Raw genomic sequence first — 16,507 nt, 5'->3', positions numbered from 1 at the left:
CCACTGCATCAGTTGCTCTGTACGCAAGGTGGCTGCTACCTGGAACTCAGTGGGAGAGACTCAGGAGGGAGGGGGTGGCATGCATCAGCAGTGTTGCTATGGGAACAGCAATGGGGAGCTGTAGCCCAAATGCTATACATCTGCCACACTGACCTTGCTCTAAAATACCACCCAAGACGGCTCTAACTTTACATTTTACTGTAACTTTCTTTCCGTTATTTTGTTAGTTCTTCTTACAAGATCAGTGCATCTGTCTCTAGCAACATTCTGGCTTGTAATCTGTGGCAGGCTACGAAAGCAGACCACTGAAAGCTGTGTGAAATCTATTTCTGATGTGAGTTAATACAGTACAAGGGTCCTCTTCTATGAAAAAGTATTTGGGCTCTGTGGCGGGTCTGGTCACATGTTCAGAGGCCTCTCGGGACTCCTGGGCTCACGACAGTGCTGGCTGGTGAAGATTACTGAAGCGTCTGATCACGACATAAGCATGGGGTTATTTTTTTCCAAAGCTAAAAACACATTTGGTACATTACAGAAGGTCTTACAAAAACAAACAAGGAGAGTGTGTACACTGAATTATCAATCTGTCACAGAGAAACTTACTTTGCTGTTCTTGAATTCTTCTGACATTAAATTTAATTCTTCAATTAGCCTATTTTTCTCCCCACTGAATTCTTCCTTCAGCTCCGACATTTTCTGCACCATCTCGTCCATTTCCCTCCGCAGCTCAGTTTCCTTCGAAGTCAGTGCGCTTACCTGAAATTTAACCTTTCATCAGGATTTGTTTCTGGTCGCCTGTTTTGATCAAATTAATCCCACTGACTCGACATATTCATGACCTCACTTCAGGGTTCAATAAGAAAATGGAAACCCAGCTAAGACTCCATTTACTGATCCACTCAATTAATATGCTCAAATCCTCACCTTTCCTTCTCAGCAAAGATTTAATAAAAGACAACAATAAGGAAAGGAATGACAAGGAAAGGTAATATTAGTCAATATTAAAATCCTTCATAAAGGCATTAATTTGAATTAAACTAAAACCTCAGAGAATACTCTATGAGGCAGTGTCTTAGAATTGATCATTTCTGGATCCCTGCTAATCCGCCAGTGCCACACTGAGCTGAGACGCGGCTCCGAGTTGCGGCCAGCTAAACTCTGTTGGCATTTGCTCCTTGACGTTGAAACAGCGTGGTATAGTTTTCTAATCATCTCCGCAAGGTGATTTGAAACCGTCATCTCTTGCAAACCATCCAAAAACTTCAAATTCTTGGGAAAGAGTTATGATCAATTGCATCTTCTGGACACAACCTTTTCCTTTTAATATTTGTCCAGTAAATTATGTGATTTGAAGGAATCACTTTTCCTAGATCAGTAAGCATAAAGGGCAAAAAACTTGATTTTTCATTAACAAGTGAGCCTCTTGATGAAAGATTTGCCCTTGAAGCATCAGCTAATAAAACAGGAGCCCGCACACGGAGAAGGTATAGAAGAGGGAAACTAAAAGCACAAAGTCCCCTGGACACATACTGGGAGCTGTGAGGATTCTATTGGGGACAATTATTTCACCATCCTAAATGCTCTTTCTCCTAAAGGCAATAAAGGCAGGATAGGGGTAGTGGGAATCCTTCTGCTCCTAACTAGTACCTGTTACACTCACTGTAGCAGTGGTTCTAACCTGGGTATGGGGAGGTTACTATTCTGATGCACTGGGGAAAGGGAAGTGTAATTAGAACCTGGAACGGTGCATAACCCAGAGCTTCTTCTATGTCCAGGTGCCACACTGAAAAACTGGGCCAATGCATAGAAGAGGAGTCCCATGCAAACGTGTGCCAAAGCAAAGAAAGAGTCACTACTGCTGTATCCAACTCAATGTCCCCAAAGTCCAAGACCCCATAAACGTCAAGCCTTTGCAAAGTTGGGTCCAATACTGCAAACACCCTCCGGAACGAAACAGAACTCACCCAGTGGTTTCCCGCCCTCATGACTTTATGCAAATGTAGGTAAAACCACTTACTTTTTCAACAAAGGATATTTTTTCCATTTTTGTCAATTCAAGCTCTTTCTCCAGGTCCTTGTAAGAAGTCTGCAGTGCCTCAAAGGTGTCCTGCAAAGTGTCTTCTTTGGACTGCAGCTCTTGGATCTTCTGCTCCATTTCCACCATCAGATTTTCCAGTTCTGCTTTTTGCTTCTTCCAAACTTGTTGCTCTTCCACCTGGGACAGTTTCGAGACAAGTTGCTCTCGGTCTTGGACTTGATTTTTCAGTACACTGATTTCTTCGTCCTTCATCTGGAGTTTCTGTTTGCCATCTTCTACTTCCTGAAGGAGGCCGTTTACAGAGGACTGCAACATGATGTAATTACTTTTGGCTTCGTCAAGTCCTTGCAGCAACTGAGACTTCTCATGTTCAAGATAATCTACTTGACCACTCAGATCCTGTTCTTTGGCCTTCCAGGTCTGTTGATCATCACACAGGGCGGTCACTTTCTCCTGTAGCTCTTTTAATTGTGTTTGAAGCCTCTGCTCGGAGATTTTCGAGTCTTCTTTCAGCTGAACGTTTTCCTGCTCTTTTTCTTGTAACAGATTTTCAAATGAAGAATTTAATGTTTCTAATTCAGACACTCGTCCTTGCTCTTTTTGTAACGTTTTTGTCAGATTTTCTTTTTCTGACCTTGTGTTGACAAGGTCTAATTCCAAATCTCTCAGATTTGGGGCCATCGCCTCTATTTTTGCTTTGAGGGCCCCCACCTCCTCTTTGGAGTTCTCCACCTTCAGAATCACAAGCTCGTGGTTTTTTCTTGTCATCTCTAATTCTCTTTCCAGGTTCTCCACTCTGTCCTTAAGCAAATCTGCACGGTGCTTAGTCTCCTGCTGCTGCTTTTCAGCAGTTTCTAGGTGGACCTTCAGCTTTTCAATGCGATTTCTCAGCTGGTGCACGCCCCCCACTGGGGAGCCCAGGCTCTGTTCCCCGACCTTCCCGGGTTCTCGGTCATCACACAAGGCCGCCACCTCCTCACTCAGCTCTTTCAATTCTGCTTCAAGCATTTCCACCGCAGCTTTAGATTCTTCCTTCATCTGTCTTTTTTCTTGCTCCTTTTCTTCTAATAGGCTTTTAAATGAAGAGATCAACGCGTCTAATTCAGACACCCGACCCTGTGTTTCCTGTAGCTGCTTGGTCAGATTTTCTTTTTCAGACCTTGCCGAGCCGAGGTTTAATTCTAAAGCTTCCAGGCGTTCGGTGCTCAGTTCTACTTGCGTTTTTAGAGTCTCCACCTCTGCTTTGGAATTTTCCGCATCGAGAATCAGCGCCTCTTGGTTTTCCTCCGCCACCTGCAACTCCCTCTCGAGCGTCTCCACTTTATCCTGAAGCGCGTCCTTCTCGCGCTCCCTCTCTTTCAGTTTCTCCAGGACGTGGAGCTGCTTCCTCTCGTCGGCCTCAATGCGGACGCGCAGTCTCTCCATGCCGCTGCGCAGCTGCTGCACCTCGTCCCGGGTTGAGCTCAGCCTCCCGGCGACCTCGCCTTTCTCCATCACTGCGGCCTCCAAGGCCCTGGCCACGGTCAGCTTCTCCTGCTCCAAGTCACCCAGCCTGGTCTGCAGGCTTTCGGATTCCCTCGCCAGCACTTCCTTCTCGTTCTTCAACTGTCCGATTTGGGTCTCCAGGTCCCCCTTTCCCAGAGACAGCGCCTGCGAGTCCTCCTCCAAACTCTGCAGCTGCGCCTGGAGGCGGGCGTTGTCGGCGGACAGAGTCTGAAGCAGCTGTGACTTGTCCTTCAGCTCGGCCTCCAGCAGGTCCACGTGCTGCTGACGCTCCCCGCGGTGAGCTTCCAGCTCCCGGATTTCCTCCCTCATCTTCTCAGACGTCAGGTCCAGTTCTTTGTTTTCTTTCGACAGCATCTCCAGTTCTCCACGAAGCCGGGTTCTCTCACTTGAGACGATGGAGAGTTCTTCCTCAAGACAGCTGATAACTCGCTGCTTTGTTTCACTGTCTTGTTCTAAATGCAGCTTCTCCGCTTGGACTCTCCCTAAGTCGGCTTCCAGAGAGCGGGCGTGCTGCTCCGCGCTGCCTTTCTCAGACTGGACCCTCTGCAGCTCCTTCTCCACGTCGATGCACCTCTCTCTCCACTGGCTGTTCACCTGGGCTGTGTTCCCTGCAGGGACTTCCGGTGACAACTGCACTGTGCCTGTTTCTAAACTAGCGTTGAGGCCTCCCAGCCTTTCTACTCTCTGGTGGAGCTCTGGGTTATCACAAAAGGATTCCATTTTTTCCATTAAATCTGATTTTTCTTTCTTAAGTTCCTCCACTGATTTCCCCGATTCTCTGCATGTTCCAACGTTGGCTGGTAGTTGTACTTCCTGTAAACTGAGTTTGGAATCTAACTCTTTTATCTCGCTTAGCAAAATTTCAACATTTTTGTCACGTTCCTCAGTGACAGGAAGTACTTCCAAATTCTCATTCGATGTCTCTTCCAGTTGGAGATCCTGAGTGGTTAGCTGAGAATCTAGAAAATCCATAGGTACCAAAGCATTAGGACCAGAAAGTGATGACTCGGAAATGCATTCTGGGAAGTGCTGGGCTTTGTCTCCCAGTGTGGACTCAGCACTGGTTTCTGGGGGCCGCTCCTGAGAACGTGCCCCGGCCGCGGTGATTTTCTCCACCCCCAGACTCTGGTCCTGCTCAACATCCTTTTCACGACTCGGACGGATGTCCTGCTCGGGTGTTCTCTCTTTGACTTCGGATTCGTGTGTGTCACAGCTATCGTTTCCATCCTGAGCAGCCTGCGGTTGTGACACAAAACGAGAATGCAGTTTATGTTTTGGGAAGAATCATAATAGAATAAATAGGCTTAATTATTACTTTATAGAAACAGGCTTCTTGCCTCTGCTAAATACATCTCTTCAAATGACCTATTTCCTACCACATTCTCTTCTCTCCATACAAACAGTCAACACAATTAAACTAAAATTCAGTAAGTGTTCTCTCTGGGCAAGGCACTGGGTGAGGTATTTACCATGGAGACAAACCCTTCAGTGATTTGACCATCTACATTGGCATGCACTTCAATTTCATCTTGTTTTTCTTGCTAGGAATGAGGCTAGGCAGCCTAAATGTGAAATTTCTCCTTGTGATTATCCACATAAAATGCTCAGCTTCCATCTTCAGCATTTCTGATAGTCGTCGATGAGAAGGTTTCAGGATGGCCAGCCCAAGGACTGAAGCACAGAGCCTGTACTCACGACCTACATGCTTCGATAAATCACATGTCTGGACATCATCTGCCTCTCGTCTGTACAAGGGGGATCAGCTGCTCAACTCCTGCTGCCTCTTCCCCAGCTGCCCTTCCCATCTGCAGAGGCAGACCAGGGCACGGAGTGAGCCTCGTCGTTAGCTTGGCTGCCAGACTAGGACAGTCATAAGTAACTGAGCGAGTGTCCTCAATAAAGAAATGTCTTTTTGAACGACTGATACCAAATCACAGATTTGTAATCAGAACAAATTGTTAGAAAATGATTCAGTGATATGTAATATACTCTTACATTAGTTTCACGACCGTAATGCTGTAACATTTAAAACAGCCTGAAAGGGCAAGGATGTTAAATCCGTATCACACTGCCATGCCTAAGCTCTCATTTAACATGTCAGTGCACTTTATCATCTTACAAAGAAGGAAAACCTACAATGCACACACCCTGAAGACACCATAATATAATATTCTCCAAATGTTTCAAAAACATCTTTAGTAATTTCCCATATAATAGCATTTAAATGTAATCACTGAAGAGATTTATCTCCCCAAAAAGGTTATGCATGTCCCTAAAGTTCTGGTTTGTTTTAAAAAGCAAACAAAAAACCTCGGGATATTTTTTGTTATGCCCTTGAACTCTAAAAATATTTAAAGTTAGATTCAATGTTGATTTCAATTCAACGAACACTTATGGAGTGACTACTAGACATGTCATTAGAGAAATAGCATGTAACTCCATGTACTTACATCTTCAAGGTCAGTGCCAAGCAAAGATCGGGTACTTAAGTCCAGACCTTGCAGCTGGAGTCGGGCTACTTCGAGCTCCAGTGACAGATGTTCCAACTGTTTCTTTTCTGCCGCCAACTTGGACTCCATGTCTGCCGTCACGCTTGCCAGCTTCTGCTGCCACTGTTCGCTCTCCGACAAATGCTGCTTCCTGAGGCTGTCGAGTTCTTCCCTTTCAGAACCGAGCAACTGTTCAAGCTCTTCAATCTCCTTCTTTCTCATGATCTCCTGACTTTCAATTTTCTCTTCCAGCTTCTTGAGGGACTGCAGGTAGATCTGACAGAGGATCTCAAGTTCTTCCACACTTCTCTCCGGGGCTGATGGGACTGCGTTCTTGGGCAGATCCTCCTCCTCCAGACTGCTGCATGATACCTCCTCTAAGTTAGACTGGTTTGCAGAAACATTCACTTCTGAACTATTCAAAAGGGATGATTCTCGTGTCTGTTCTGATAGATCTTTGCAAAATGACAGTTCTCCCAGACCTGTAAGACTAGGGCTGTCAGCCACACAAGAGAACGACAGCGAAAGTGAATGCCCCTCTCCGAGTTCCATCTTCCCCTCCTTTCCTGAGTCACCTGGCGAGTTTCTCAGACTCAGTGACAAGGCCGAGTTTTCTGCCTTTAAAGTGTCAACGTAGGACTGCAGCGCTGACATCTTGGAGCTCATGAGGCTGTGCTGCGCGTATAGAAGTTTGTGCTCGCTTTGTAAGGATGAGAATTTCTCCTGCAGTTCGGCAAACTGCGTTCGAACTTCTTCATTCGACAGTGTCAAGCACTCATAGACGTTACTGTCGTCCGAAGGATATGAGGACGCAGAAACCTCTGCCTTTTCTTGTCCACTAGGCTCACCGTCTGGCATTTCTTCCACTACGTCTTGGCAGTGCCCATTTTTATCATCTAATGTGTTAACTTCACTGGCCAGTTCCTCAACACCTTCTGCCACTTTAGCAGCTGCTGTGATGCGTTCTGATCCTGAGTCATTCAGCTCAGACATGACTTCAAACTTCCCACCGCGCAGCATGTCACACATGGTCTCGAGCTCATTCAGCTTGGTCATTGCCGTCTGTAGACAGCACTGCAGCTGTGCATTGTCACTCTGACTTGTTGACAGCTCATGAAGCATGGACATGTACTGTTCCTCTGTGTCTGCCCCACAGTCTTGAAGGCCACTGATTTCTTGTGGTTGAATGTCTCGTTGCAAATTTCCAGATTCGAATTCTCTTCTCATTTTCTGTAATTCATGCTGTAGGCGCTTCTTCTCCTTCTCGCTTTCCTCAAGTTGTAATTCCGTATTTCTTATCTTAGCTTCTAACTGTTCTAGCTGTGCCTCATGACTGTCTAAAGGAGTAGCTTTAACTTCAAGCTCCATTGGAAGTTGAACATGACATGTCTTTATCTCGCTGTCTCTTTCTGTCACAGAGTCACAGGCTGGGTCCCATTCTAGATTTTGATGCTCACGGTTTGTCTTCATTAACTTCGTCAGTTGCTCACTCTCTTGTAATAAGGCACTCGCTTCCTTTTGCATTTTGCTGTGTTCTTCCTTTAAAGTCGCGATCTCTTGCTTTAAACCGTCAGCCTCGCTCTTGGAATTGTTTTGAACCTCTGTCATCTCAGCTCTCAGATCTTGCTGCAGTGACCCCAACTCTTGTATTAGGTTCTGGTTTCTTTCTTCAGCTGAAGCTAATTTTGTTACAAGTGCTTGGTGTTCCCTTGCAAATGTTTCCTTTAGCTGTTCCAACTCATTTTTCCTATCTTCACAAACACTTGTGTGTTCATTTAGCATGCATTCCAACGTGGAGTTCATTTCTTGTGCTGCTTGGTATTTCTCACTAAGATCTTCAAGTGCATTTCCTGTTTCTTCACATCTTTGTAGTAAAATGAGCCTTTCTTGCTCATACTGACTAGATAACTCTGAAATACTTTTTTCCCTTTCAACTACACACTGTGAAAAACTCTCACTTTTTTGGAGTAAGTCCATCTTCTCTTGATTTAAGGTTGCATTGAGTTCCTTGAGAGTCCCATTCTCTTGGGTCAGCTCTTCAATTTCCTTTTTATTTAGGGAAAGGGTGGAACTCATTTCCTTTTTCTCTGAGCTCAGAGTTTCAGACAAAAGTTGCAGCTCTTTTAGAGAGTCTTGAAGTAAATGGTTGCTCTGTTTCAATTCTTGAATCTCTGCTTGCTCGCTTTCTAACCTCTCATTCAAAAGCTGCAACTCTCTGTCCTTGTTCTCCAGGGCAACTAAAGTTTCAGCAACAACATTCTGGTGGACAGACGTGTCTTCCTGTAACTTGGTAATGCGTTGACTTGTTTCTGCCACAAAACTCTGATGCATCTGTTCTGCTTTGACCAGGTTTTCTTCTATTTCTCCTCGAATTTGCACCAACTCTTCACACTGCTTTTGCAGATCTGAGTTCATCTGCTTTTGAGACTCTAATGAAAACTCAAGAGAAATGACTCTGTTTTGTAAGATGGCTGAATTTTTTAGACTTTGGTCTGCTTCTGCATGGCCATCACTCCTTTCTGAAGGCAAGCTTCCTTGTTCTCTGAGAATATCTGTCAAGGAATTATTCACTGCAGACTGCTGCTCAAAAGTCAAAAGACTTCTGTGATGAGCCTCATTTGCCACCAAAGAACCACTGGATTTTAGCAGATCCCTCAGGCTCTCATGTTCTGCATGTAGGTCTTGGTAACGCTGGTCTTTGTCCGCTATTTCATTTGACAGTAACTGAAGTTTGTGCTTTAGATCTTCCACTTGCCCAGTAAGCTCAGAAACTTTCAAACACATATTTTCCACTTCCTTTGTGTGTTTCTGATCCGAGAACTCGGCTTTCTGCTGCAGTTCGGCATAAGCTTGTTTCTGAGCCTCTACTTCTGCAGTCCTGCTGTCGATCACATTGTGAAGGTTCCTCACCTCAGCGCTTAGGTTTTCTCTTTCCATCTCCAATGTGCTCACTCTCTCGTTGTACTCGCTGCTTTTTATTTTTTGTGTCTTAAGACAAGATTCCAATTGATTAATTTTACTCTGCAAGCTTTGCTTTTCTGCTTCCATCTGCTTGATCAGTTGTTCATTTTCACTTTTCCAATGAGAAAACAGAGTTTTCTCTTCTTTCAGTTCTTCAAATTCTTTCTCTTTTACCTCCAAAGCACTCAATAAAGCTTCGGACTCTCTCTCTGTTTTGCTTAACTTTTCGTTCAGCTGTTCAATGTGATGTTCCCTTTTCTTCAGAAGGTCTTGAGAACAATCACGCTGCTTTTCCAGATCAGCCAGGGCGAGCTTCAGTTTCTCTAAAGTCAAGGAATTCTCTTGCTGATTTATTTTTTCTTGAAGATCTCTCAACATGGTTTCCTGAGAAGTATTCTTAGCTATTAAAGGTAAAAAATAAAAAATACCATCAGTGTTTTTGATATTTTTTATAAGAATTTTAAACTGAAAAGTAAATCCAAACACACTAACAACTTCTAAGCCCTGTAAAAACTGGCATTATTGCCTGGGCACCTCCTGCAAAGCAGATCACTTGCCAATCATCTGAGCTTATATGAAGACAATGAGAGACATGGTCCTTTTAGGGATGATAATACATTTGTTCCTCTTCTTTCTAAGCAGCTTAATAAAGTGTTGTTGTATAAAATATCAAAAGATTGTTTTCCTAAGCACTTGAAACTTTCTTCTTTTTCTTTGTGTGTGTTTATGTGTACCTGTACAGAACACTTGTTTTATCGCCCTTCAAAGGTGTTGCATGTTTTACAAGCTGAGGGAAACACCTTCCTCCAGCAAAAAGATCATGACTCACTTTATTGTGATACTTGCTTTATTGCAATGGTTGGAATCGAACCCACCATATCACCGAGGTATGCCTGTATTTTTCAATTTTTTTGAAATACTTATCGAAAAAGAGAAAACTGACAAAAGCAGCAATGAAACGGAAATACCCACTTCACTAAGGAGTAATTCTGATTTTCTAAAATATAAGTAACTGTCCATTATTTAGCAAATATCCATAGGATTAAGTACAAAAGAGTAAAAGATCCTATAATCAGTAACTCTCGAGGCCTGTATATGAGTATTTCTGAGAATAAATAGTGTCACCCAAATCCCACCCCTCACAGTAAGGGTGGTGTCTATGAATCTGAGATCATCTGGGAGCTTTTTCAGACTCCATCACCACCTTGTTTTCTGCCTAGCACAGCCCTACCCACTGGTACTACCAGTTGAGGGTAACCTCAATGCTTTCATTCAGCAGTGATGGGAAACCAATGTCACCCCAATTCATTTAATCTAAGAAAGAAAAACAGTGATGGGAAGGCTTCATACACCCCAAGTGTTTTGAGGGAGAACACAAGTGGAGAATCTCAATAGCAAATGATACAGGCAGCATGTATTCTAAATGCAGATGTTACAAAAAGTGGAAAATAGATCCTATTTTTAATCTACTAATCTCCGTCTACCTACTGAGTGACGGCTTGGAGTAGACCACAAGGGCTATCAATCACCTCTGCTCATGAGGATCTGAGATAATGACCTTGGTGACCAACACTTCACTTTTCCCATGGGAATTTAAAAAAAGACAGTATCAAGACAAGTGTGACACACAAACCACGAATCCAGGTAAAAGAAATCCTAGATGTGCAAATACCCCAGGTGAGAAGATGAATGTAAGTAGAAGACACTGGACACGGACCAAGGGGAGCTGGCAATGGATTCATTTGGTGTGCACAACGTAATTCTATGGCTCCAAAAAAAGGAAATAAGCTCATCCAGTCAAATAAGTCATCAAAAATCCATGGTCACTAAGGGCTGGGACAGCATGGGTTTCATATGGGGATCTTCCATTATAAGGGAAATAGTAATGAGCGAGGAATGAGCTATCTTGATGTAACTAACAAACACACTTCAAAGGAACAAGAGCACTCTGGGGCCACCGGCAGCAGGGACAATTTACTTTTGGGTAAGAAATATTTACCCTTCTGGTTTCAAAGTGCTTTTGTGTTCCAGCAAAAAATGTCCAACTATCACACTGGAAACTAAAAAGTGGAAGAGAGAAAACTCTCCACATTGACTGCAGGTATCTTTCTGGGAGACTATGAGGAAAAATTCAAAGTTCCTAATGCCATCCATCCTCCCTCACGGGAACCTCAGCTCAGAGAAGTAACCCTAAAACACTGAGCTTTACTTACCCTTCACTTCTTCTGCAAAACTCTGGCTCTGACTCAAACACTGCTTGGTCTTCTTCAGTTCCTCCTGCAGGTGGCAGACTTCTCTGGCACTTTGCTCAGACTGGCTCCTAAGGAAGTTGTTTTCCTTCTTCATTTCCTAAAGTGCACATTGACTTGGTTATACACAAAACAAACGTGGGCAAACTGCGACTTCTGCCTTAGTAAGGGGCCCTAATGGAACTGACTGTGCATCTCACCCGGGGAGGAATCACACTTCCCTCTGAGTGCTTAATCAAGTTAGACATTCTTCCTGAAACCCAATGAGTTTATGAGTAGAAGTTAAAACAAAAGCACAAAACCCAAACCTGATGATAATCCTTTTTCTTTGAGAAATACGTTTCTTTCAACTTTCTGGTTGTCCCTAAGCTTGTTAATGAGTTAACTCATAAGGAAAATCCTGCCCAGCCGGTGTGGACAGGATTGCTCATGGTTGAGCATCGACCCATGCACCATGAGGTCGCCGGTTCAATTCCCAGTCAGGGCACATGTCCGGGTTGTGGGCCAAATCCCCAGTGGGGGGCATGCAGGAGGCAACCAATCGATGTTCTCTCTCATCAATGTTTTTCTCTCCCTCCACCTTCCTCTCTCTCTAAAATCAATAAGGGAGGGGGGAGGATACTATTTAAAAGATCCTCAAGGACACAAGCTCCAAATTCCTACGCAACCTAAATGATCCAATATATCTTTGCAAAGATCTGATGTGCTAAGGAACAAAAAAGAAATTCACACAACAAAAGTTTTCCTTTACACTATAAACCATCTTCAGGTTCATGGTTATGGGGAATGTCTTTATGAGTAAACTACCTTTAGTAAGTGCATCTCAAAAAAAAATCTACAGTGGGCCACAGGCTGGAATGGGCATTATAAATATAAGTAAGACAGAGTCTCTGCCCTTGGGGCAGGTGGCCCAGCGAAGGGAGATGTGAAACCAGTCACTCGCACACACCAGGATGTGCTGACCACCCAAGACAGGTGGAGGGAGCCGTGGGAAATCGGGCTGGAGCCCAGGAGGAAGAATTCCTCCTGGATGGAGGGACCCGAGCTTTCACAGGGAAAAGATTCTTTGGGCACCTGATTAAATGAAGTATCCATGTACCAAAATGTAAATAAAGTAGTAGGAATGCAGAGGTAGCCTCATTATATTTTCTAGGGAGACGTTTATATTTTTTTTGGATCTTAAAAAACCAAGTAGTAGCCCTGGCCAGTTTGGCTCAGCGGTTACAGTGTCGGCCCGTGGACCAGAGAGGCCCGGGTTTGGTTCCCACCAAGGGCACGTGCCTCGGTTGCAGTTTGTCCCTGGCCCCAGTTGGGGTCGTGTGGGTGGCAACCAGTCGATGCGTCTCTCTCTCTCTCTTCCTCCCCCTCTATCTGAAGATAAATGCAAAAATGTCCTCGGGTAAGGATAAAAAATTTAAAAACCAAGCAATATTTATATGCCAAATAAAAGTGCTTTTCCCCATTAACCACATAAGACATACGATACTATAAATCCTCTATTTTCTTAACCTGTTTTCCAATCTTCAGTGATTTTACAGCTGATAAGTACTTTAGTATGTGATGTACCACCCTCTGGACAACAGGGAATTGGCATATACTGGCAGAACTGAGAGCCTCCCATCCTTGGGGGGGGGGGGATACATTCATAAGGCTCATTTTTTAAAAAACCATACATAAAAACTACCCCTCTGGGAAGCAGGGGAAAATTTTGAATCTTAAAGAAACAATTAAGACCCAGCCTCCCAAACCCTAGCGCGCCGTTAGAAAACAGATGGCCCTGGCAGTGTTCTGTTGGAAAGCTGCCTTCAATTATCAGTCTGGTTACTACCAGCAGATGGGTACCGAGGCAGCAAAGCCAAATTCAAGGAGAGGGGAATCTGGCTAGGAGAAAGTACTTGGAAACTTGCTGGCAGCTGCTGTGTTCGCGTATAAATGCTCATTTCATCATCAAGACAAGACAGAGCCCCGTCTTTGTCCTAAACCTGCCTCCCTTGCACGTGGGCAAATAAAGACATCAATCAGATCTAAAGGGTCGCTCCGACTGATCTTAAGACTGAAAGCCTGACATTCATGCTGGGCAGTGTTCAAGTCTGAAAAGAATGATCTTTAAGATGCACTGATGTGCCGTGGCCTGTATAGCTCAGTTGGTGGGTGTTGTCCTGTGCACCAAGAGATTGCAGGTTTGATTCTCAGTCAGGGCACATGCTGGAGTTGCAGGCTTGATCCCCAGTAGGGAGGCATGCAGGAGGCAGCCAATCGATGTTTCTCTCTTTCTCCCCCTCTCTTCCTTCCTCTTTCCCTAAAATCAATAAAAACATTTAATAAAATGCAACAAGCCCAGCCGGTGTGGCTCAGTGGTTGAGTGTCTACCCATGCACCAAAACGTTGCTGGTTCAATTCCTGATCAGGGCACATGCCCAGGTTGTGGGCCAAATCCCCAGTGGGGGGGGCATGCAGGAGGTGGCCAATTGATGTTCTCTCTTATCAATGTTTCTATCTCTCTCTCCCTCTCCCTTGCTCTCTAAAATCAATAAAGAAAAGAAAAAACTTTTTTTTTTTAAATGATGCAATGATGTTGACTTAAACTAACATCATTAAACTACAGATGCTATAATCACCTGTTTGCTCTTCAAGGTCACCAAGAAATGAGATCACAGATGTGAAAGGAAAAATCTTAACGCACTTTAACAAGTGGAATGGAGCATTATTAGTATTTCTTCCCAAAGCCTAGCAGCAGCCAGATCTGCTTGATCAGTGCTAAGATCAGTTGAATGAATTCAACATAAGAGAGGGGAACTGGAATTTAACCACCTGAATTCACTTAGCACTTTTACTTTGCAACCTATAAAAACTTTTCTTACCCTAAAAAATTAATCAAATCAAATGGCATCTACATCTGGAGGTGATAAGAGAGCTGAGAAGACCCCAGAGAGGGGTCTTCCCAGAGAGGAAGGAGGGCAACTCCTGGTTATGTGTCTGTTGGTCTGCACCACCTCTGTCCCTAACTGGAGACATTTCCATGAATAGTAAGTCAAAAGGAAAGATGAACATGTCTTTCTCTATTCTGGCATTAGCTCTGTAAATATTTGTTTCTAACAAAGAAATGTTCTGCCAATCCTGGGACCCAGCAGGCTTCTGATGCTATGGCCATGACCAACCCAAGAATTTTCAAAGGCCAGAACTCAGACAATGAACATCTGAAAACGGAGCTGTAGGCTGCTATCCATCAGCAATTAGTTTTCTGCAAGGCTACAGCCACTTAAGACTTGATTGGGTAGCTCATTATCAACAATGAGTTAAGCATACAAGGATACGTTCTCCTAGGCAGCTCTTGCATCCTAACATGATGTGCAAAATTGGGCACAAGTCTGGAAAAACCAACAAAAATCCCTATAACTACAAGCCGGGATCTGAGCTCAGCAAGCTATTCCACCCAGATCAACTTCGGTTTAAGAGCAACAAGGGAGGCATCCTTTCCTAGGGCCAGACACAACAAATTTCAGCTACTGTGTGCTACTTCATGATCCCATCCATGAATGAAGCTTAATCCGTCCCCTGCCGGGGCAAAGTCTCTATCATAACAAGCGATGGATGCAGAGGATGTGTTTTTCCCTTCCACCTCATCATCCCTGCCTGCCAGACCAAGCCCCTTAGAGGACCTGGTATAATACAGCTCCCTGAGCTCAGGAAGGTCCCCAGGCAAGTGTTCCCCCGTCTTGGCTGTCGAATGATGGGACATGATGGCCTAACCCCAACGCCGCAGGGCTGGCAGCCGTCTCTGGATGAGCAGTTTATCTAAACCCTCCATTCACTTGGATGCTAAATGTTAACTTTACCCTTGATTGGGCCATTAAATCACGTCTCCACTACCGATAATGCCTCACTGTGAGTGGCATATTAGTTTGCTAAACACGAACAAGGAAAATTTCAGTACAACTGTCACACTATTTCGGCATCCAAAACCTATCAGCGTGCCACTAAACTTGTTTGCACTTACTTATAATTAGATACAGAAAGTGACCCAGAGCCACAGAACAGGCAAAATTTTAAATGTGTACACTCTCAGATGCACAGTCCCCTGGCTCAGCACTATGTGCCCGTGGGTGGCAGCAAACAGGTCATCACAGTTGTGAAGAACATAGCAATGAGCAGGTGGACTGCAGTCATCTACTGAGCACTCATATGCTGGGCAGTGTTTAATCTGAGCACACATACAGCTTTGAAAAGGGGGCAGAGGGGATGACACGTCCCTATATACAGACGAGGAAAGAGACTCAGAAAGCAAAAGTTATTGTCCCAAGGTCACCCAGCAGGTAGGTGGCAGGAAAGCAATTCTGATCCCAATTCCAAGTTAAAAGGCAAGAGCCAGATAAACCCTTTGAGTTCTTAATATCATCTTCAAAAGAAGACAAACACACACACACACACACACACACACACACACACACAGGAAGACAGGTACTAAATGAACTCCCCGGCCCTGTGCTAGGCCCCTGCACACGACTGCCCTCCATCGACACAGATTTTGATGAACCATAAGCACGACACAGCGGGCATCTAACTCAGGACAGGTAGTCACCACGGACAGCTCCACAGCTGACACCCAGACCCTGTGGGGTCGGCACAAGTCTTCAGAAACACCTGACCAAGGAGCCCGTTTTAGAAGTGTGTGAACCCTCTTAACCAGACGACTGCTTGTACAAGACGCTCCCAGCAGGCAGCCAGCGGCATCACGGGCGAGCTGCTGGCGGAAGGGGAAGCGCAGAGGGAAGAGCTCGGTGCCAGTCTGCCTGTGGGAATGTTCGCAGAAGCATCTGTTGGTTGGTCCCCACTGGCCAAAAGGCAAACATTTGTTTTGCTGAAACAAAACACTTCCATTTGAAAGCGTTCACTGATGAAACCATCATCTGATGCGAAGTTTTCTGCCACTCGGGTGGCTGGGACAGGGGCCGCCTGTCTCCCGCGTACGACCCCTCTGAGACTGGCTGGCTGAGTTACGAACAGATGTTCTGATTTTACACTCGTATTACTCCTCAAAGCTGGGCGGTACATCCATTTCGACTCTCTTCACCTGCATTAATAATTCTATTTTTTCTTTAATCCTCACCCGAGGATATTTTTCTATTTATTTTCAGATAGAGTGAGAAGGGAGGGAGACAGAGAAAGAGAAACATCGATGTGAGAGAGACTCAACAACTGGTTGCCTCCTGCATGACCCCAACCAGGGCCGGGGATCAAACCGCAACTGAAGTACGTGCCCTTGA

At 44.7% G+C, this 16,507-nt stretch overlaps 1 protein-coding gene across 8 annotated transcripts in view; it reads right to left on the bottom strand.

Moving 5' to 3' along the window:
• Nucleotides 1-16,507, bottom strand: part of CENPF (centromere protein F) — a 56,749-nt gene that overhangs the window by 18,311 nt on the left and 21,931 nt on the right. For all 8 annotated transcript variants that reach the window (XM_036272240.1, XM_036272241.1, XM_036272239.1 and 5 more), the window contains 4 exons: nt 11,208-11,343; nt 5,995-9,395; nt 2,018-4,780; nt 604-756 (listed from right to left, as the gene is read on the bottom strand). In XM_036272240.1, the coding sequence (XP_036128133.1) occupies nt 604-756; nt 2,018-4,780; nt 5,995-9,395; nt 11,208-11,343 (6,453 nt within the window). The remainder of the gene's footprint in view (nt 1-603; nt 757-2,017; nt 4,781-5,994; nt 9,396-11,207; nt 11,344-16,507) is intronic.

Source organism: Molossus molossus, unplaced genomic scaffold (assembly GCF_014108415.1).
Source record: "Molossus molossus isolate mMolMol1 unplaced genomic scaffold, mMolMol1.p scaffold_m16_p_20, whole genome shotgun sequence".
Taxonomy (NCBI): domain Eukaryota; kingdom Metazoa; phylum Chordata; class Mammalia; order Chiroptera; family Molossidae; genus Molossus; species Molossus molossus.
This window is presented reverse-complemented; position numbering and strand designations above follow the sequence as displayed.